At 39.8% G+C, this 23,514-nt stretch overlaps 2 protein-coding genes across 3 annotated transcripts in view; one reads left to right on the top strand and one right to left on the bottom strand.

The window, feature by feature from the left end:
- KCTD20 (potassium channel tetramerization domain containing 20) overlaps positions 1-23,514 on the bottom strand; it is a 48,926-nt gene that overhangs the window by 12,616 nt on the left and 12,796 nt on the right. The window contains exon 2 of one of the 2 annotated variants that reach the window (XM_005665921.4): positions 4,472-4,659. In XM_005665921.4, coding sequence (XP_005665978.1) covers positions 4,472-4,631 — 160 coding nt within the window. In that variant the 5' untranslated portion in view covers positions 4,632-4,659. The remainder of the gene's footprint in view (positions 1-4,471; positions 4,660-23,514) is intronic. The other variant, XM_001929543.6, reaches the window with a different exon arrangement.
- The window catches only part of STK38 (serine/threonine kinase 38), a 103,977-nt gene that overhangs the window by 72,266 nt on the left and 8,197 nt on the right, over positions 1-23,514 (top strand). The gene's annotated exons all lie outside the window — the stretch shown is intronic.

Below are 23,514 nucleotides of genomic sequence, written 5' to 3'. Positions count from 1 at the left end.
CACAGCAAAAAGCCTTGGAGGGAAAATAAACATTGTCCTCTTCAAAGAACAAGAACAACAAAACAAAACAAAACAATCCCAAACTTTGTGTCCACAGGCAAAAGCTCTCACCTGGAGTATGTAAAGAAAAAACAAACTAAAACTTCATATTGGACCCCCGAGCTTTTTCATGTGTGTGTGTTTTAGGGGAGGGGGGAATGCCCACACTTTGAAATAAAATGATTGAAACAATTTTAAAGTAAACTACACACATGGTTAAAAAAAAAAATTAAACATTAGAGGGAGTTCCTGTTGTGGCTCAGTGGGTTAAGAACTCAATTAGTATCCAAGAGGATTTGCGTTTGATCCCCGGCCTCACTCAGTGGGTTAAAGGATCCAGTGTTTCTGCGAGCTATGGTGTAGGTCCTAGATGCAGCTGGGATCCTAGGTTGCTATGACTGTGGTATAGGCTGGCATCTCGGATTAAACCCCTAGCCCAGGAATTTCCATATGTTGCGGGAGTAGCCCTAAAAAGAAGAAAAAAGAAAAATAAACAATAACAAAAAAATATTAGAGAAGAATTTCTGTGGAAAACAAGCAATCCTCTGCCATACTTCTTAACCTCCCCAAGTCCTGTTTTATAGAGGCATCCCTTTTTTATTTCTGTTTTCACTTCTATCTTTAAATAACTCATATTTCCTGTGTTTTATTTAAGGAAGTTGATAACTCTGCCAAAACGATTCGTTTTTCACATTCTTAAAAAATGTTTCTAAATTTTATTTTCCAGAAAGGATAGTGATCTTCTTCAACTGTCACTTTTCCTAGAAATTCACTGAAAAAATGCATTGTTCATCATGCATAGGAGAATCCTAACATTACCAACACCATTTTTTTGAATAGGCAGGTCTTGCTCCCAACAGAAAAGTTCCAGTGCAAATGGCCTTGGTTTAGGATTTATTCATGGAATCTCAGTTTTTGTCCTAATATCACCAAAGAGCCATTTTCTTTAAGCGATTTATTTGATTTTTCCAAACTTGATCCATCATCTGTAAGATGAAAATAATGTTCACTCCATCCACCTCATAGGACTGGTCTGACTTTATTAACTGAAATAAAGTATGTCAGAGGCTTAAAAATGTATAATACAGGAGTTCCCCTCATAGTGCAGCGGAAGTGAATCTGACTAGGAACCACAAGGTTGCGGGTTCAATCCCTGGCCTCGCTCAGTGGGTTGGGGATCCTGTGTTGCCATGAGCTGTGGTGTAGGTCAAAGACTTGGCTCGGATCTGGCATTGCTGTGGCTCCAGCACAGCCTGGCAGCTACAGCTCGATTCGACCCCTAGCCTGGGAACTTCCATATACCGAGGGTGTGGCCCTAATGAGACAAAAAAAAAAAAAAGAAAAGAAAAAAATTGTATAATACCACATCATGTACAACAGGCTTGAAACTAAATATATGAGGAGTTTCCATCGTGTCTCAGCAGAAACAAATCCAACTAGGAACCATGAGGTTGCAGGTTCGATCCCTGGCCTTGCTCAGTGGGTTAAGGATCTGAGTCCTCATCGTGGCACAGTGGTTAACGAATCCGACTAGGAACCATAAGGTTGCAGGTTCGATCCCTGGCCTTGCTCAGTGGGTTAACGATCCAGCATTTCCATGAGCTGTAGTGTAGGTCACAGACTCGGCTCGGATCCTGAGTTGCTATGGCACTGGCGTAGGCCAGTGGCTACAGCTCCAATTCGACCCCTAGCCTGGGAACCTCCATATGCCGCGGGAGCGGCCCAAGAAATGGCAAAAAGACAAAAAGACAAAAAAAAAAAAAAAAGGATCTGGTGTTGTCATGAGCTGTAGTGTAGGCTGGCAGCTGTAGCTCCAATTGGACCCCTAGCCTGGGAACCTCCATATGCTGCAGGAGCAGCTCTAAAAAGAAAAGAAAAGAAAAAAAAACCTAAATACATGAAATCCAGATGTACACAGAAAACAGGGGAAAGTATTTTCAAAAGGACCAGAGGATTCTTTTAAATAAGGAGTTCTCCTAATATATTTTAATGTAAAACAATGTGGTTTTTTTTAAATGAAAAATTTCAAATATATCAGAGTGCGGAGTTAATACAATATGCATACATCACCTGGATTTGGCTAGCTTAGTTAAAAATTTTCCCTTCAATCTTTGAAAGAAATAAAATGTTATAGATACAACTGAATGTCTCACTCCCACCTCTCATGTATTTTAAATCTGTAAACAATAATTCCTGAACAGGATCACTGCCTGTGACCTCTGGGAAATGAAATGAGGTTTTTTTTTCCTCACCCGCAGCATAGGGAAGATCCCAGGCTAAGGTTAGAATTGGAGCCATAGCCATCGGCCCACACCACAGCCATAGCCACTCCAGATCCTTAACCCACTGTGCTAGAGCAGGGATCAAACCTGCGTCCTAGGGATCCCAAGAGGCTGCTGATCCCGTTATGCCACAGCAGGAACTCCCCTGCTTTCATTTTTAAGAATGGCATTTCAAGTGTTGAAAACCTGTCTTGGTGATTAAAGTGTTAATTGCTATAAGCTTGCCACAGCTATGGCATAGGTTGCCACTGCGGCTTGGATCTGATCCCTGGCTGGGGAGCTCCATATGCCACAGAGTGGTCAAAAAACAAACAAACAAAAAAAAAACAATGAGAGTAGGTACCTAATTTTTAATTCAGTTCTTTAGAACATAGATTTTTGCCCTAGCAATGAAGCAATTATATTGGGTTGATTCCTGAAGGATGCCTCAGGACCCACCTTACTTAAATGCATGAGCAGGAAAGAGACTCATTGCATAAATTCTCCTTAATGGGCACTCAGGATGGCAATCACACTCTGCTTTTTTGTCAATTAATGTATATATAATAAGTAACAACAAAGCCTGGCCAGAAAGATAGGAGGTAGGGGACCAGGGTTTAAACCCAGCAGTGTGAGCCTGAGCAAGTTTCCTAAGTTTTTTGGTTTTTTTTAATCTCCTTTTTTGGCCACCCTGCAACATATGGAGTTTCAGGGCCAGGGATCATATCCGAACCACAGCTGAGACCTACGCTGCAGCTGCATAGGTCCTTTAACCCTCTGTGCCGGGCTGGTCACTGAACCTATCTCTTGGTGCTACAGAGATGCCATTGATCCTGTTGTGCCACAGGGGGAACTCCGAGTTGCCTAAGCTTTTGAAACATCAGTTTCTTCATCTATAAAAGGAGGATTAAGCTAAGGAGGGATGGGCAAACTTTCTGTGAAGGGCTAAAAAGTAACTGTTTGGGGCTTCGTGGGTCATAGTGTCTGCCACTATAACAGACAGCAGCCACAGACAGTATGCAAACAAATGGAGGGAGTTCAGTAATGACCTTGACTAGTATCCATGAGGACATGGGTTCGATCCCTGGCCCTGCTCAGTGGGTTAAGGATCCGGTGTTGCCTTGAGCTGCATGCAGTGTTGTTGCCTTAATCTGGTGTTGCTGTGGCTGTGGCATAGGCTGGCAGCTACAGCTCCAATTTTGACCCCTAGGCTGGGAATTTCCATATTCTGTGGCTGTGGCCCTAAAAAGCAAAACAGTATCAACAACAACAACAAAAACCCCAAATGGGCATGATGGCTGTGTTTCAAATTGTTATTTACAAAAACAGGCAGTGGTTCAAATTTGACCATAGTTTGCCACCCCTGATCTAAAAAATGTAAGTCAAGTTTCTAGCTCAGTGTGTGCTCAATGAACGGTAACTGCTATTAATGTTGTTGTTAGTTTTCACCAAAAGTTTTAAAGAACCTAACAATTTATCAAGAGGCTTCACATCCATTAACTCAATAATCTTCTAGCCGTGTGAGCTAAGAAGAATATTAATACGCTTGTTGTCTAGATTAAGAAAGCAGGGCTCAGAAAGATTAAGGATCTCATCCATGGTTATAGCTGGTAAGGAGCAGAGCTAGAATGTGAATGAGTCTTCTAACTCTAAACCTGAGACCATTTTTCTTACATCATTATTACCAAGTCAGATGTACCAAACTGATTAGATCAATGGAGATTATTATTATTATTATTATTATTATTGTGTGTGTGTGTACCTGTGTGTGTACTTTAGGGCTGCACTCGCAGCACACGGAGTTCCCAGGCTAGGGGTCTAACTGGAGCTGTAGCCACCAGGCTACACCATGGCCACAGCAACACCAGATCCATGCCGCATCTGTGACCTACACAACAGCTCATGGCAATGCCGGATCCTTAACTCACTGAGCGAGGCCAGGGATTGAACTTACGTCCTCATGGATACTAGTCAGATTCGTTTCTGTTGAGCCAAGACTCAACTCCAGTGGAGATTTTTTGTTAGTCAAAACTTTACATAACTTTGATATGTAAGCTAAGCCAATTAAATGGATATTTTATTTAGATTAAGAACATTTATGCCTTCTGGGTAGAACAGGTGCTCAGGTGTTGGAAATCCCTCCAAATTAAGTCAAGATCTAATCACCGTACCATCATTCCTGGGACCTAGAGGATAAGCAAGAGTCTGAAGACCAGAAGAAGCCAGGATATTTGCTTCTTTTTCCGGGGCCACAGCTGAGGCTTCATCCATGAGGCAGCTGGCCTCCTGCCGCAATGACCTGTCGCTCTCAGTGCTACGGTGAGCGTTCATCCTTGGACTGTGTATCCTGAGCTGTCTGCTGGAAGACAGGGACAGACATGATTTAGAACTCTCTCCAAACTACAGAAGAACAGACAACCCTCATGCTTGTTCTGAGAAGACATAACACCTTAAACATTTCTGTGATTTTATATTGAGAAGTGGGCTGTAATTCACTAAGAATGTTGCTAACAGATGTCAAATCCACTGACTTTGGCCACATTCACATTCAATTCTGCATATTAGATGGTGGTAAAATAATTTGGTGGTGTTTATACCACAATGACACATAAGGGGCACAGAATCCAATCTGTCAATTAAAGAAAACCAGCCCACATATTTTTTAAAAATTGAAATACATACACTCCTACAACAGTTAAGCACTAGGAAATGAGAGTCACAACTGTAATGCTAGTTCTAGAGTTGCAATCAGAAGTCACCTGCACTAAAAGATAAAACCAAAATTTACTTACAGTGTTCAAGTTCTCCTTTGCAGGTTCTCTCTTTCACTTCCTGTATATCAGGTTTATCCCAACCCCCACCTCAAAATCACACCAAGATGTCCCTGGCTAAACGGTTCTCTGCTCCAGTAGTGCACAACTGCGGTGAGCCCCACCACTCAGGTAAATACCACCATTCCCGGATCAACAGAAGGGAGGGGCCGCGATCTTTCTTCTAAGTAATCACCCCTGCCCCGCAGCCCTTCCACCCATGGGGGCTGCCCAACTGCTAAAAACGTTCCTGAAATTCACCACAATGAGCACTTTTTTTTTATGATTTTTATCTTTTCAATTATAGTTGGTTTACAGTGTTCTATCAATTTCTACTGTACGGCAAAGTGACCCAGTCACATACGTACATATACACATTCTTTTCCTCACACTTTCCTCCATCATGCTCCATCACAAGTGACTAGATACAGCTCCCTGTGGGGTACAGCAGGATCTTACTGCTTATCCATTACGAATGCCTCCTCCCCCTCCCCCTTGGCAACCACAAGTCTGTTCTCCATGTCCATGAGTTTCTTTTCCATGGAAAGGTTCATCTGTGCCATATATTAGATTCCAGACATAAGTGATATCCTATGGCATTTGTCTTTCTTTCTAACTTCACTTAGTATGGGAGTCTCTAGCTCCATACATGTTGCTGCAAATGGCATTGTTTTGTTCTTTTCTAATGGCTGATTAGTATTTCATTGTGTGTACGTACTACATCTTCTTAATCCATTCATCTGTCAACGGACATTTAGGTTGTTCCACATCTTGGCTATTGTGAATAGTGCTGCTGTGAACATATGGGTGCATGTATTTTTTTGAATTGTAGTTTTGTCTGGATTGATACCCAGGAGTGGGATTATAGGATCATATGGTAGTTTTATTTTTTATTTATTTTTTTGTTTGTCTTTTTGCCATTTCTTGGGCCGCTCCCATGGCATATGGAGGTTCCCAGGCTAGGGGTCCAATCGGAGCTGTAGCTGCTGGCCTACGCCAGAGCCACAGCAACGCAGGATCCGAGCCGCGTCTGCAACCTACACCACAGCTCACGGCAACGCCGGATCGTTAACCCACTGAGCAAGGGCAGGGACCAAACCCGCAACCTCATGGTTCCTAGTCAGATTCGTTAACCACTGTGCCACGACGGGAACCCCAGGATCACATGGTAGTTTTATATTTAGTTTTCTGAGGTACCTCTATTCTGTTTTCCGTATTGGTTGTACCAATTTACATTCACACTAACAGTGTAGGAGGGCTCCCTTTTCTCCACACCCTTTCCAGCATTTACTTGTGGACTTATCAATGATGGCCATTCTGACTGGTGTGAAGTGGTACCTCATAGCAGTTTTGATTTGCGTTTCTCTAATAATCAGTGATGTTGAGCATTTTTTCATGTGCTTGTTGGCCACTTGTATATCTTCTTTGGAGAAATGTCTATTCAGGTCTTTCGCCCATTTTTCAATTGGGTTGTTGGGGTTTTTTTTTTTTTTTTTGCTGTTTAGTTGTATAAATTGTATATTTTAGAGATTAAGCCCTTGTCAGTTGCATCATTTGAAACTATTTTCTCCCATTCCGTAGGTTGTCTTTTTGTTTTTTTATAACTTCCTTTGCTGTGCAAAAGCTTTTAAGTTTGATCAGGTCCCATGGGTTTATTTCTGCGTTTATTTCTGTTGCCTTGGGAGACTAACCTAAGAAAACATTTGCAAGGCTGATGTCTGAGAATGTTTTGCCTAGGTTCTCTTCTAGGAGTTTTATGGTGTCCTGTCTTATCTTTAAGTCTTTAAGCCATTCAGAGTTTATTTTTATGCATGGTGTGAGGGTGTGTTCGTTTCACTGATTTACATGCAGCTCTCCAGTTTTCCCAGCACCACTTGCTGAAAAGACTTTTTCCCATTTTATATTCTGCCTCCTTTGTTGAAGGTTAATTGACCATTAGGTGTCTGGGTTTATTTTTGGGTTTTCTATTCTGTTCCATTGGTTTGTATGTTTGTTTTGGTACCAGTACCATTACTGTGGCTTTGTAATATTGCCTGAAGTCTGGAAATTATGCCTCCTGCTTGGTTTTTGTTCCTCAGGATTGCTTTGGCAATTCTGGGTCTTTTATGTTCCATATAAATTTTTGGATTGTTTGTTCTAGTTCTGTGAAAAATGTGTCATGGGTAATTTGATAGGGATTGCATTGAATCTGTAGATTGCTTTGGTGTAGTATGGCCATTTTTATGAAATGAATTGTTCCAACCCAGGAACATGGAATATCTTTCCATTTCTTTGAATCCTCTTTAATTTCCTTGATTAATGTTTTACAGTTCTCAGCATACAAGTCTTTCATCTCCTTGGTCAGGTTTATTCCTAGGTATTTAATTTTTTGGGATGTGATTTTAAAAGGTATTGTTTTTGTACAATATTCCTTTTCTACTATTTCATTGCTAGCATACAGAAATATAACCGATTTCTGAATGTCAATCTCGTATCCTGAATTTATTGATCAGTTTGAGTAGTTTTGGTGTGGCGTCCTTAGGTTATATACAGTCCTTATAGTTCTATATATAGTATCATCTGCATACAGTGACAATTTTACCTCTTCTCTTCCAATTTGGATACCTTTTCTTTCGTTTGTCTGAGTGCTGTGGCTAGGACTTCCGATACTATGTTGAATAAAAGCGGTCAGAGTGGGCATCCTTGTCTTGTTCCAGATTTTAGTGGGAAGGCTTTCAGCTTTTCTCCACTGAGTATTATATTGGCAGTGGATTTGTCATAAACGGCTTTATGTTAACGTATGTTCCCTCTATACTCACGTTCCTTCGTGTTTTTTATCATGAATGGATGTTGGACTCTGTCAAATGCTTTTTTCTGCATCTATTGAGATGACCATGTGGTTTTTGACTTTTCTTTTTTTAATGTGGTGTATGACGTTGATTGATTTGGGTATGTTGAACCATCCTTGTGAACGTGGGATGAATCATACTTGGTCATGGTATATCATCTTTTTTATATGTTGTTGGATTCAGTTGCCTAAAATTTTGTTGAGAATCTTTGTGTCTATATTCATCAAAGATACTGGTCTATTAATTTTCTTTCTTGGTAGTATCTTTGGTTTTGATATTAGGGTGATGGTGGCTTCACAGAATGTCTTCGGGAGTGTTCCTTCTTCTTTAATCTTTTGTAAGAGTTTAAGAAGAATGGTATAAGTTCCTTTTTGTATGTTTGGTAGAATTCACCTGTGAAGCCACCTGGTCCAGGACTTTTGTTTGTAGGGAGTATTTTTATTACATATTCAATTTCATTTCAAGTGATTGGTCTGTTCAGTTGGTCTATTTCTTCTTGATTCAGTTTTGGCGGGCTGTTAAGTCTCTAGAAAGTTGTCTATTTCTTCTAGGTTGTCAAATTTGTTGGCATATAATTATTCATAGTATTGTCTTACAGTTTTTTGTATTTCTGCAGTATCCCTTGAGATTTCTCCATTTTTCATTTTGTTTATTTGGGTTTTTTTCTTTCCTCTTCTCCGTGAATCTGGCCGGAGGTTTGTCAGTTTTGTTTACCTTTTCAAAGAACCAGCTCTTGTTTTTATTGATTTTTTCTCTTGTTTTTCATTTGAATTTCTATTTTATTGATTTCCTCTTTGATCTTTATTTCCTTCCTTCCTTCTGCTGACTTTAGGGTTTGTTTGTTCTTTTTTTAATTCATTTACGTGGTGGGTTGTCAATTTGAGATTTTTCTTCTTTTTTGAGGAAGGCCTGTATCACTATGAATTTCCCTCTAAGCATTGCTTTTGTGGCATCCCATGGATTTTGAATAGTTGTGTCTTTGTTATCGTTTGTCTCAAGGTATTTTTAAATTTTGTTTATTTCCTAATTGACCCATTGGTTTTTTAGTAGCATGTTGTTTACTCTCCATGTATTCAGTTTTTTCTCTTTTCCTGTGGTTGAATTCTAGTTTCATGTCATTGTGGTCAGAGAAGATACTTGAAAAAATTTCTATACTCTTAAATTTGTTGAGGTTAGTTTTATGCCCCAGTATGTGGTCAATCCTTGAGAATGTTCCATGTTTCATAGTTTATACTGTACTGAATTTCACTTGGTGTTCTGGTGGAAGAATTATCTTACATCGCTAGCAATGTTTATGCATAAGGATTGTATAACACCATTGTAGGAAGAAGTTACATCACTAAGATGAGGAACATGTTTCAATAATCTGTATTTCCTGGAGTTCCCGTCGTGGCGCAGTGGTTAACGAATCCGACTAGGAACCATGAGGTTGCGGGTTCGGTCCCTGCCCTTGCTCAGTGGGTTAACGATCCGGCGTTGCCGTGAGCTGTGGTGTAGGTCGCAGACGTGGCTCGGATCCCGCGTTGCTGTGGCTCCGGCGTAGGCTGGTGGCTACAGCTCCGATTCAACCCCTAGCCTGGGAACCTCCATATGCCGCGGCAGCGGCCCAAGAAATAGCAACAACAACAACAACAAAGACAAAAGACAAAAAAAAAAAAAAATAATAATCTGTATTTCCTGACATAAAAACATGTAGAGGTGCCAATAAATACTTGTGACATGTATTAAATTTTGAATCACTGCAGAACCTATATTATTACATTTTGAGCATAAAGATGATCAGTTAGTCTGTTTTTTGTTTTTTGGGGCTTTTTTGCCGTTTCTTGGGCTGCTCCCGCAGCATATGGAGGTTCCCAGGCTAGGGGTCCAGTCGGAGCTGTAGCTGCTGGCCTACGCCACAGCCACAGCAACATGGGATCTGAGCCTCGTCTGCAACCTACACCACAGCTCACAGCAACGCCGGATTCTTAACCCACCGAGCAAGGCCAGGGATTGAACCCACAACCTCATGGATACTAGTTGGATTCGTTAACCACTTAGCCATGATGGGAACTCCCAGTTAGTCTGTTTTAACTTGCATAAAATATATAAATGATTCCTTTGAGAAAATGAGCCAATACATATGCCTAAAAACATAATTTTAAAGAAGAGATGCTTTCACAGTTGATAAATATCTTAAAATTTAAAGACAATGGCTCTTATGAAGCAAATAGAGGAAATAAAGTGAACATTCTATTGGAAAACCTGGTATGTGGCTTCAGCTTTTTCAGGATTACCCTTGCTTAGAGAAAAACATATTTATGTATTTATTAAAAAAAAATGCAGCCCCTTAAAATTGATCCCTAGCAATTGGTAAAGTCAAATAGAACCACCATTGCCTTCAAGTTTGATTCAGATGATGTCAAAATCAAGTGTGGAGAACAGGATAAAGTAAATCCATGAAACTGGAAAAAGCATTACCGACACTGGAAAGACCAAAAGGGGTTCTGCTTCTTTAAACTTAACTATTTTTTTTAATTACTCAATGAATTTATCACATTTATAGTTGTACAATGATCACTACAATCCAATTTTATAGGATTGCCATCCCACAACCCTAGCGCATCCCCCCACCCAAACTTAACTGGTTTTGAACTATGTTTCACTCTATCTACTTCTCAGCTCGTTCCTAGCTATTCAAAAACCAAGTTCAAACTTCTTTTTGCTGCACTCCAAAAGATCTCTTAGACCAAAACAAAGTAAGTTTGAATATGCTCATTTCTTGAGAATTTGCAGACTAGTTATAATGAGTGACAAAGTTTCATTATAAAAGTATATAATGAAAACAATTTCTTCCTAGTCTATAATACCAGGGCTCAAAGTTCAGTTTAGCTTGTATACAATGAATTAATAACCAGAAAGATATACTGAGAACTTAGGTGGTATATATCTCTAATGAGGAAAAAGAAAGTAACTTGCTGAGCACTTAACAAGCATTTTATTTGTACCTAATTTTTATTAAAAGTAATACATGAGTATTCCTTTCCAAAAAAAAAAAAAAATCAAATCTTATAGATAAGGCAAGAAAGGACACTGGCACTTTCCTAGTGGCTCAGTGGGTTAAGGATCTGCCATTATCATTGCTATAGGAAAAAGGGGAGAAAAAAAAAAGACACTGATCATCATCCTCAATCCCAGTCACTTGTCCAAGTAACTATATCCTGACTTGCTTGGTATGAATCCTTTTATTTTTAAAAAATTAAAAAAAAAAAAAATTAAAAAAAAAAAGTGTTCCCATTGTGGCTCAGCAGAAACTAATCTGACCAGTATCCATGAGGATGCAGGTTAGACCCCTGGCCTCACTCAGTGGGTCGGGGATCCGGCATTGCCATGAGCTGTGGTGTAGCTTGCAGAAGCAGCTCAGATCCTGAGTTGCTGTGGCTGTGGTGTAGGCCAGCAGTTGCAACTCCAATTTGACCCCTAACCTGGGAACTTCCAGATGCCATGCATGCAGCCCTAAAAATAAATAAATAAATAAAAATTATTAAAAAAAATAAATAAAAAATTGGGGGGACTGCGCCCATTGCATGTGAAACCTTCCCAGGCCAGGGATCAAATCTGCAGCCCGAGCTGCTGCATTATGCCATATCAACCTATTGAACCACAAGAGAACTCCAGTATGATCCTTTTAGACTTTATAAAACTGCTTTCATATACACAGGTACACTACAAAAACATATAGTTTAAAAAACCCTATATATTACATATATCATTCTCATTCTGTAATAAGTTTTTATAAATTAACATTCTTAAAATTCCAGTCTTGTTGGGAGGACAGATTTATTGAGCTTGTTCCTTTTTTTCTTGGCCACACCTGGGGCACATGGAAGTTCCAGGGTCAGGGATCAAACCTGTGCCTCAACAGTGGCCCAAACCACTGCAGTGATAATGCCAGATCCTTAACCTTCTACATATGCCACAAGAGAATTCCTACTTTGTTCCTTTTTAACTACTGTATAATAGTCTATGATTATGCTCTCCTCTCTGAATTTTTAAGTTCTTTCTAACTTAACTATTATAAACAGTACTTCAATGAACAGGATCAGAGTGTACTATGAAATTTGAGGAGAGGACCCAATTTGCAGGGTTCCCAAATGAACTTGGCTTCAGAACTCCTTTTTTTCAAGAAACCATCTCAAGATTAATGCTTAATGACAAACACTTTAAGAAATCACCTAATCCGACATTTCCCAAAGTCCCCTGTAAGTAAATTCCTCTATAATCCTAGAATGATAGAACAAAACTCTTTTGATCTATGAAACCTAAGAGGAAAATTGACAGACATCAAATTCTTCAACATAACCAGTGTAAACATGATAATAAGGGCCTGCTCCCCTTCCAGGATGGATGTTTCATTTGACTTTGAATGTATATTTTTATTGCCTACCATGTTCCAATTCTGTAACCATCCCCCAAATGAATCTTAGTCCTCAGAACAGATCTAAGAAGAAAGAAAGAAAAACAGAAGAAGAAAGAAAGAGAAAGAGAGGACGGAAGCATCAGCAAAGCACTTCAATAATCTAGGTCTCTTTGCTACTAAACTATTTGTGGCCAACACAGTTCTACATGTCATAGCAACGTACAACTGTAAGAACTAAAGGATCACAACACCCTGATACACCTAACAGTAACTTTAGAGACAGTTTCAGAAAAGAGCTAGGAGTTAGAAATATATTAATAATGGAAATAAGACTCTATAGCTGTGAAGCAAGCCTGCTCAAGCATCACTTCCACACAGTATGTGAAAGCATTTCAAACACTCTAAAGAGCTACTACACAAATACATATTTTATTATTTATTTCATAAGCCTCCAGTGAAGGCTCCTATTTTTTTTTTTTCAGTCTTGATTTTGCTGACCTGAAATAGCAAAACCATTCAGCATCATAATCTCCCCACCTTGGAAAATTTGCATACCATTTTGAGAGTGGAATTTTCTCCACATATTTTTTGCACCTACAAAAGGGCACAGTGGTTTCTCCCTAGAACATAATCATCTCAAGTATTTATCCAAAATAACCTCTAGTCTAATATTTTCTTTTTCACTTGCAATTTCCTCTAATCAACTTATTACGAAGAAAACAAGATAATGGAAATGTGATCCATGTAATTAAGTTTAGTATCTTGCAACTGAACTATTCAGATCTTGAAAATCTAGTTGGAATGGGACTGGGGGCAATCAATCTTCACCTGGATCTATTTCAAGAGCACAAAGCTTTCAGGCTGTTAATGAGGGTAAGATCTTCTAAAAGGCAGGATCCTCTTACACCTAGGGCCACGTCTCCTCTCTGCGTAAAAGCTGGGTGGTAAAGATGAGGCAAGGTGCACAGAATTTGGTAAATGAACCAATCTACCCTTCATCTATACTCCATACTTGAATTCAGAAAGTCATTACATCTTTGCCAAACTTTCATTTCAGATTAACAAATCCTGATCCTTTCAGTATATTCTCACATGAAAACCACGACATTTCTTAAACTATTTTAACTGCCTATCACTGACTTCAGTCTGGTTCCATTAGGTTTTTTTCTTAGTGCACAGTAATGAGAACTCTGCTAATGTGTTCTATTAGAGGTGAACAAGTTTCCCACTTTTCCTTCACATATGCTCTCTGTGAGGATACCCAAGATCTCTGGGAATAGAAAGTTGAAAAGGGATAAATGGAGTTCCCGTCGTGGCTCAGTGGTTACTGAATCCAACTAGGAACCATGAGGTTGCAGGTTCGATCCCTGGCCTTGCTCAGTGGGTTAAGGATCCGGCATTGCCGTGAGCCGTGGTGTAGGTTGCAGACGAGACTCAGATCCAACGTTGCTGTGGCTCTGGTGTAGGCTGGTGGCTACAGCTCCGATTAGACCCCTAGCTTGGGAACCTCCATATAGCGTGAGAGAGGCCCTAGAAATGGCAAAAAATAAATAAATAAATAAAAATAAAAAGGTGTAAAGGAGGAAGACAACAGAGGTGATAGAGACAATCTAAAACGTCTACAAGATCACCTTCAAGGATATTATTAACCAATAATAGTTAAGAGGCTGTCATCTTCAAAATGTACTCTGGGTATAAATGTTGTTGTTTTTAGGGCCACACACATGGCATGTGGAAATTCCCAGGCTAGGGATCAAATTGGAGCTACAGCTGCCGGTCTACAGCACAGCTACAGCAACATGGGATCTGAGCCACGTCTTCGGCCTACACACAGCTCATGGCAACACCGGATCCTTAACCCACTGAGCAAGGCCAGGAATCAAACATGTGTCCTTATGGATGCTAGTCAGATTTGTTTCAACTGAGCCACAATGCAAACTACTGGGTATAAATTTTTGTTGTTGTCTTTTTAGGGCCCCACCCATTACATCTTGAGGTTCCCAAGCTAGGGGTCGAATTGGAGATGCAGCTGCTGGCCTATGCCACAGCCACAGCCACACCAGCTCCGACCACATCTGTGGCCTACACTGCAGCTCATAGCAACACCAGATCCTCAACCCACTGAGCGGGGCCAGGGATCAAACCTGTGTCCTCATGGATACCAGTCAGATTCATTTCCACTGAGCCACAACAGGAACTCCGATGGGTATAACTTTTTTTTAAACCAACTCCACAGAGGTTTTTCTGTTGTGGTTATGTTCATGCCCTTTACATATGCACTTCCTACTGTTCTAATCTTGTAAGAAATTCTGCTTTCTGACTGTTGAAGGCGTTCTGGTTTTCCTTTTTCCAGATTATTCCTAAAAATATTCAGACCACTCTAGACCATTCCATGTAAAATCTATTCACAGCATTTCCAAATCTCAGTTTTTCTACAATATATCCCTAAACTCATAATAATCTGGCAAACAAAAGAGACTTTGCCAGTAAGTTATTTCCACTGGGTTTCTCTTCCTCCCCGCTGCTGTCTTCCTCAAAGAACTCTGGCAGCTGGCGAAAAGAATACTTCTTGGAGACCTCTTGTTCCACTGCTTCCTAAGTATGATTTTCCATTATGGCTCTACCTCTTATAACTGTGGCCCTGGACAGCTTTCTAAGTCTGTGTCTCAACTTTCTCACTTATAAGAGAGAATAATAGCTGTTAACCACACAGGGTTGATTAAACGGAGCAATATACCTAAAGTGCTTAGTACAATGCATGGCACACAGCACTCATTAAATGTGGATTACCATTATTCCCAAATCACAGAATCTGCAAAGACCTTTTATAATCAAATCTCATTTAATACTGAACCCACCCCGGGAGAAAGACTGTAATTATCCTCACTTCACTGCTGAAAAACAACCAGCTTTAGAAAGGTTAGCGACTTGGTCTAAACCACAACTCTAGCTAAGAGGCAAATACAGGTTGTGTGTTTTTTTTTTTGTCTTTTGTATTTTTTAGGGCTGCACCTGTGGCATATGGAGATTCCCAGGCTAGGAGTCTAATCGGAGCTGTAGCTGCTGGCCTACGCCACAGCCACACCGGATCCAAGCCACGTCTGCGACCTACACCACAGCTCACAGAAATGCCAGATTTTTAACCCACTTGAGCGAGGTTAGGGATAGAACCCGCAACCTCAGGGTTCCTAGTCGGATTCGTTTCCACTACACCATGATGGGAACTCCCAAAGACAGGTTCTAAATCTAGGTCCTCTGATTCCCATATTCTTTTCATCCAAGAACACTGCTTCCGCCAAACTGTCTTGTCTTTCATCCATTACTGATCCTAGAAGTTGTTCCTTCTATTGCTTCTCAGAAATCAAAAAGAAAGCCAGTAGTTTCTAGGATCATTGCTGCTACAGTTCTTTTCAAATAGGAGTTATGGTCATAATGCAAGAATCCTATGATAGAATGGCTATATTTTTCCCATAGAGAAAAACAGCATTTGTGTTTTACTGCTTATAAAAGCAATATATGCTCAATGAAAAAAATCCAGTGAATATAAATAGATATAAATACTTATTTACTTATCTAGTTTTTGGTCTTTTTAGGGCTGCACCCATGGCATAAGGAAATTCCCAGGCTAGGGATTGAATTGGAGCTGCAGCTGCCGACCTACGCCACAGCCACAACCATATTGGATCCAAGCCACATCCATGACTCACACTGCACCTTTCGGTAATGCTGGATCCTTAACCCACTGAGCGAGGCCAGGGATTGAACCCACATCCTCATGGATACTAGTCGGGTTTTTAACCTGCTGTGCCACAACTGGAACTTCTCCAAGTACTTAAAAAAAAAAAAGCTGTGGTAAAATACATGCACACGTATCTTTGGGTGTTTCCTCTATATCCTTGGAATAAACTCCTAGAAGTAAAATTGCTATGAAAAAAGGTAACTAACTTCTAAATTTTGGAATGAACTGCCAGACTCTCCTCTATACCTATTCACACTCCTTCTGGCAGCATGAGCATCTATTCTCCAGAACTCTTGCTAACGTTCAGTGTTTTCAATCTTCCTCATCTTTGCTAATGTGACAAACAAAATATGACAGCTCATTGTAATGTGGTCATTAAAACACCATTCATTTTCATCAATACTTGCAAAATTTCACCTCTGAGAGCTTTAAAAGTTTTGGGTGGGTGGGGTTAAAAAAAAAAAAAACCCAAAACATGCTGGGTAGATATTACGTTGCTATAGCAGTGAGTCAAACCAAACTCATGTCAAGTTTGTCAGGTTTGACTAGAATCACTGGCTGTTTTCCCATGACTTGTGCTCTCATACCCCTGGAGTCTGAGATGACAACAAGGTTATGAGGACAAGACCACCCACCAGAATGAAACAAAGCAGGTTCTGGTTTTGGCTTTGTTACTAACAAAGCCACCCCACCAAGGAAACGTCCTATAAGCTTCAGTGTTACCATCCATAAAAATGGGTTGATGTCTGACACTACCGTGTTAGGTAATTCTTTTTTGAATACGATGTATGGAAAAGCCTTCAAAGAGCATAAAGTGCTAGGGAGTTCCAGGCTGGCTCAACGGGTAAAGGATCTGGCATTGTCACTGCTGTGGCTTGGGAAGCTGCTGTGGTGCAGGTTCGATCCCTGGCCTGGGAACTTCATAAAGTACTATATAAAGGCAAGAGATACAGTTGATATGTGAATCTCTCTTATGCAACTGCTTAGATAGCATTTATTTGGCTTTTTAAGCTCATCATACCCATTCTCCACTTTTAGATATACTTTCTATGTTCTATTGTATAGTTCTACTGATTTTCAGACACATTTCTCTCTGTGATTCAGTGAAATGACACACTGTACTGCTTTCAGAATTCTGTGAATTATTCTTTGCCTCAATTGCCTAACTTTCCATTTGCACCTGACCTTCTGCGTCTTTCCATTTTTCCCTCACGAACACTGCCACGCTGTCTTTTCTTTAGCTCTTACTCCTGAAGAATTCAAAAACACAAAGACAAACAATAATCCTGATCTTGGGTAGTATATGTTCATTTTTCCTGGAAGAAGATACTGAAGAAAAAAAAAAGAAAAAAAATCACCCAAAATTTCTCTTCCAAACTTTCTTAAGCATATATAAATGTATTCCTTATATTTTCTATTTTTACAACTTGAAATTCTGCTATAAACACTACTATACCATATTCTCAACATATCATTAACTTGGCTGTATGTCAATCACACTCATACATCATTTTGAATGGCACACGAAATTTTAATATATGGTTGCACCAAATTTTACTCAGCTGATTTCACAGGTTTTTCTTCTTTACATTTAATCTTTAAATTCCATATGGAATTTATGTTGGCATATAGCACAGTACAGATCTAACACAATTCAAATGGTTAAGCAACTAACTGCCTTAATATAAAGAGTCCATTGTTTTCACACTGATTTGAGATGTCACCTTCATCAAATACTAACATGTAATATAGGCTTGGTCTGGTTTTTAAACTCTGTTCCACTGATTAATCTTAATTCTGTCCCAATACAATATATAGTTTTAATTTAACAATATTGACCTCATTTTTATACATCAATTATCTGGAACTCCTAAAATGGTATTATTATTGTCAACAAGGCATTTTTTCTTCTAATCTTTAAAATTATGTCTTAATGACTAATTTTTCTGCAGTGAGTACACCAGTCTTATTAGTTTAGAATTACTGTGGAGTTCCCATCATGGCTCAGTAATGGCTCGGTAATGAACCCAATTAGTAACCATGAGAACGTAGGTTTGATCCCTGGCCTCGGTCAGTGGGTTAAAGATCTGGCATTGCTTTGAGCTGCAGTGTAGGTCACAGATGTGGCTTGGATCCTCTGTGCTGTGGCTGTGGTGTAGGCCTGTGGCTGCAGCTCTGATTCAACCCCTAGCCTGTGAACCTCTATATGCCACAATTGCAGCCCTAAAAAAGAAAAAAAAAAAAAAACAAAACCAAAATTATTGTGTTCTATTTTATAGAACATTAAACTTAATGGAGATGACACCTGCACATGGATTTCCCATACTGGTTTATCACACAAATGTAGGTTTGTTCTAACTCTTACTATATGGAAGTAAAAAAATCTGCTTTACCTAAAAGTATTACAGTCATAATTTATTCTAGTGAAATTTTTTTAAATGTATGGATAAATAAATGTATTAATGCTACAGTATTTTTTGCTGTTTATTGTTGAGAGACAGTGTTTAATCACATTTTTGATTCAAAGTAAAAGTTTATTTCAGCTATGTTTTAAAAAATTTATTTTTATTGAAGTATAGTTGATTTACCAATTTCTGCTGTACTATTTCAGCTTTTTTTAATACACATAGATACATTACATACTTTAAAGATAAATTAGGTTATTATTGCAGCTATACTAGAAGACTTCTTTTTTTTTTCTGTGCAAGAAAAGAACTTCTGGAGTTCCCGTCGTGGCGCAGTGGTTAACGAATCCGACTAGGAACCATGAGGTTGCGGGTTTGGTCCCTGCCCTTGCTCAGTGGGTTAACGATCCGGCGTTGCCGTGAGCTGTGGTGTAGGTTGCAGACGCGGCTCGGATCCTGCGTTGCTGTGGCTCTGGCGTAGGCCGGTGGCTACAGCTCCGATTGGACCCCTAGCCTGGGAACCTCCATATGCCTCGGGAGCGGCCCAAGAAATAGCAACAACAACAGCAACAACAAAAGACAAAAAACAAAAAACAAACAAAAAAATCAATCCCCTTCCCCTGACCCCTTTCTCTTTTGCTTTTTTCTTTTCAAAGAACTAATGCTATGACATGCTTTCCCACTTCCATACCATTTCCTCATGATGAAATCTCCAATTAAGGGAAGCTATATTTAAACCTAAGTTACCCTGCCTCTCCTACTTACCAGCAAATGCTCTGGAACCCTCACTATTTCCTTTGGTTCTTGATTCCACCACTTACTGTGTGAATATGGGCACATGGCAAACTTCTCATGGAGTTCCCGTCGTGGCGCAGTGGTTAACGAATCCGACTAGGAACCATGAGGTTGCAGGTTCGATCCCTGCCCTTGCTCAGTGGGTTAACGATCCGGCGTTGCCGTGAGCTGTGGTGTAGGTTGCAGACGCGGCTCGGATCCAGCGTTGCTGTGGCTCTGGCATAGGCCGGTGGCTACAGCTCCGATTCAACCCATAGCCTGGGAATCTCCATATGCCGCGGGAACGGCCCAAGAAATAGCAATGACAAAAGACAAAAAAAAAAAAAAAAAAAAAAAAAAACACACTTCTCTGAGACTCAATTTTCTCATCAATAAATTAATAATAATAGTATCCACTTGGAGGAACTGTTTTAGGCATTACAAATACTTCAGATAAAGCACAGGCTCTGTATATAGTAAACACTGAAAAAAATTACTTGTTATTATTACTGTTTGTATACTCAAAACTAGCTTCAAGCTTACAAAATCTCTTCAGATTAGCAGCAAATTAGTCAACATACATAGTCAGCATATATTTACCAAAGACCTACTTTGTGGAAGGCACAAAGCACTGCGGGCCAGCACCATGGGACAGAAAGGACTGAGCAACATTTTCAAGGGTTAGCCCTAAGTTCTGATGCTGGTTAGGTGGGGATATACAAAAAAGATAAGCAAATTTAAGTAATAAACACATAAGTGGTTCAAAGCAGTGGTTCCAGATTCTTGGGCCTATCCTTAAACTGGGGCCTGGGAATTTGTAATTTAAAAAAGCTGACTTCTCAAGCAGCCCCCATGTGGCATTCAGGTTTTGAGATTCTAAGATAAACATAAAAGTCAGAGAAATTCGGAGCTCCCTGCTGGCTCAGCAGGTCAAGAATCTGGCGTTGTCACTGCTGTGGCTCTCATTACCACTGTGGCACAGTAACCAGAGATCCCTGGCCTGGGAACTTCGACGTGCTATGGGCACACAGCCAAAAAGAAAAAAGTCAGAAAAATTCATTTGAGAAAAACCACCTCCAGATAGTGTGGTTTGGAAAAGGAAGTCTTCAAATGAGACAAAATCTGAGCTGGGCTCTGAAGTAAATGATAATAAGATTTTCTCAACTTTTTATCTTGAAACTTTTCAATTCTACAGGAAAAACTGAAAAAATCAATACAATCAGGACAATCTTACATATCCTTCACACTTACCAGTGATCATCTGCCTCATGTGTTTGTCAGCCTGCTCCCCACCAAGCACATTTTTCTGAGTCACACAAAGTTGCAGACATCACAACACTTCATCCCTGATGCTTCAGCAAACATATTCTAAGAATTAGAACATTCTCTTAAATTTACTCAACTGGCGTCTTACCTTCTTTCAGTCTTCTTTGGATGCATAATTCAATCAAGGCTCACTCCCTGCATTTGGTTGCTCTGCGTCTTTTTATCTTGCATTTAAAAGCCCCACCCCCCAATTTGGGAGGATTGTTTTATTTCACATGAAATTGACTTTTTAATTTCTTATGGTAACGTACAGAAGTTCCTGGGCCAGGGATAGAATCTGAGCTAGAGCTGCTCGACCTACGCCACAGCTGGGGCAACACCGGATCCTTTAACTTAGGCATGGTACCAGGGATCGAACCCAAACCTCCACTGTGACCCAAGCTGCTGCAGTCAGATTCTTAACCCATTGCGCCACAGCAGGAACTCCTAAAACTAACATTTTAAAACAGTCTAGGTCAGGAGTTCCCGCTGTGGCACAGCGGGATCTGGCAGTGTCTCTGCAGCACCGGGACAGAGGTTCAATCCCTGGCCTGGCGCAGTAGGTAAAAGGATCCAGTGCTGCCGCAGCTGTGATGTAGGTCAAAACAGTGGCTTGGATCTGATCCCTGGCCTGGGAACTCCATATGCCGTGGGGTGGCCAAAAAATACAACAGAACAGTCTAGAAACCTCCCACACTAACTGAAACTAACAATATTTGTAAATCAACTATACTTCAATAAAAAGTAAAAATAAATTTAAAAAAATTTTTAAATGTAAAAGTCTAGGTCAGTTCTAACATCCTGGACCTGTCTGATTCTTTCCATGGGATTAGACACAAGTTAAATTTTTAAAAACAAGAATATGTGTATGTGTAGATGACAGCTGTGTCCTTCCAAATGTCATCATATCAGAAACACATAATGCCAGGTTACCCCACTGCAGGGGATAAGTTAAGTATCATTATGAACTCAAAGATTTGTTTTAATCTAATATAATAATCTACTACCATCATTTTTTCCAAATTGTCCCAAAATTTTGGTTCAAACTGTCCTAAGTATGGTTAATGAGGTTCCCTTCAAGCCTTCATCTGAGTCATTAAAACACAATTCCATTGGCTTTTTAGGCTACTTCCTATACAAGATTTTTTCCAAGCTCACCTTTTAACCCTCTCTGCCCCAGACATGGAATCAGCCATTACGCCCTAGAGCTTTTGTTCCTCTTAGTGGACAAAAGATTTATAAATCAGGATCTGAGCACTAGGTGCCTTCATAGTTATGGGGGTGTCATTGCTTCTAGGCCATTTCAGTAAAGTTGAGGATTTTTTTTAAAAAACATGAGTTTATATTGATATTTTCAACCTAAATTCATCATTATGTTTTTTCTTTACTTATTTTGTATATTACTACTATATACACTGAAAATCTTGTTTTATAAACTAGTTTTAAAATTATAACATCAACATTACTAATAAACCTACTAAGTTTAAGTGCCTTTTGGGGACCAATCCTTTTTGTCCTTAAAGTACGTCCCACTAGGGATGTACAGTCAACATGCTACATTCAAGTTATTTTTTTCTCTGTATGTCCTGTAATTTAGGTTTGTTTTCTTATTTTCCACTCAAATATTACTATTTTTCATAAATTTTAATTTTTTAACATGTAAAATACTTACATAGTTCAAAAGCGTCCTTCCCTTCCCTTTTCCCTCCAGTATTTTCCCATCTATTCCCTACAATACTTATCCTTCATGTTTCTCTCTCTCTCTCTCTCTCTTTCTTTTTTTTTTTTTGTCTTTTTACCTTTTCTTGAGCCATTCCTGTGGCATATGGAGCTAGGACCCCAGGCTAGGGGTCCAATCAGAGCTGTAGCCGCTGGCCACAGCCACGCCAGATCCCTACACCACAGCCACGGCAACACAGGATCCGAGCTGAGTCTGCGACCTACACCACAGCTCACGGCAACGCCCGAGCCTTAACCCACTGAGCGAGGCTAGGGATCGAACCGCAACTTCATGGTTCCTAATCGGAGTCGTTAACCACTGAGCCACGACGGGAACTCCCCTTCATGTTTCCCTTTATAGAAAATAAGCAAATGTGTATATATACATATAAATATAAATTCTTAATTCTTCTTTTTCTTATACAAAAGATGGAGTAAATATCATATCCAGTCCTGTACTTTGCTATTTTTACTTAACAATATATCCCCAATTCACTCCAATTAACTCTTAGATGTTAATAGGTAGAAACTGACATAGAAAAGAGGAAAGGGCATTTTAGACTAGGTGAATAAGTAATAGGCAGGAAGGTAAAGTGAACAAGGCTTTACTACTATACGGAGGAAGTGGGGAGGTGACCAACTGGTTGGAGTGAAGAATTAATACAAACTCCATACCAAACTATCATTTAAGGAGCTGTACAACACACAACTTAGATGGCTGTACAGAACAGCCCTGGGAGAATATAAGGTTGAAAAACAAGTTGGAGCCAGCTTACAGAGGCTTTGATTATAAAGCAGAGCTAGGGAGTTCCTGTTGTGGCAGAGTGGAAACAAATCCAATTAGTAGTATCCATGAGGATGCAGATTCGATCCCTGGCCCTGCTCAGTGGGTCGGGGATCTGGCATTGCCTTGTGCTGTGCTGGTAGGTTGCAGATGCGGCTCAGATCCCAAGTTGCTGTGGCTGTGGTGTAGGCCATCAGCTATAGCTGATTTGACCCCTAGCCTGGGAACTTCTCTATGCTGCAAGTGTGGCCCTAAAAAGAAAAAAAAAAAGTATCCTCCTCCATGAGTGCAGGATATTAAAATAAATAAATAAATAAATAAATAATGTAGAGCTAGGATTTTGTCTCACAGCCAAAGTGTTTATATAAGAGAAGTATCAACATGTTGCTTTAAGATAATTACAGCCACATTTAGACAAGTGAAAAGGAGAGGTTACTGCAGTTGTCTGGGT

Source organism: Sus scrofa, chromosome 7 (assembly GCF_054392235.1).
Source record: "Sus scrofa isolate SSC_HxYL_T2T_F1_AM1 chromosome 7, Sscrofa_HxYL_maternal_Yorkshire_Landrace_v2.0, whole genome shotgun sequence".
NCBI classification, from domain to species: domain Eukaryota; kingdom Metazoa; phylum Chordata; class Mammalia; order Artiodactyla; family Suidae; genus Sus; species Sus scrofa.
This window is presented reverse-complemented; position numbering and strand designations above follow the sequence as displayed.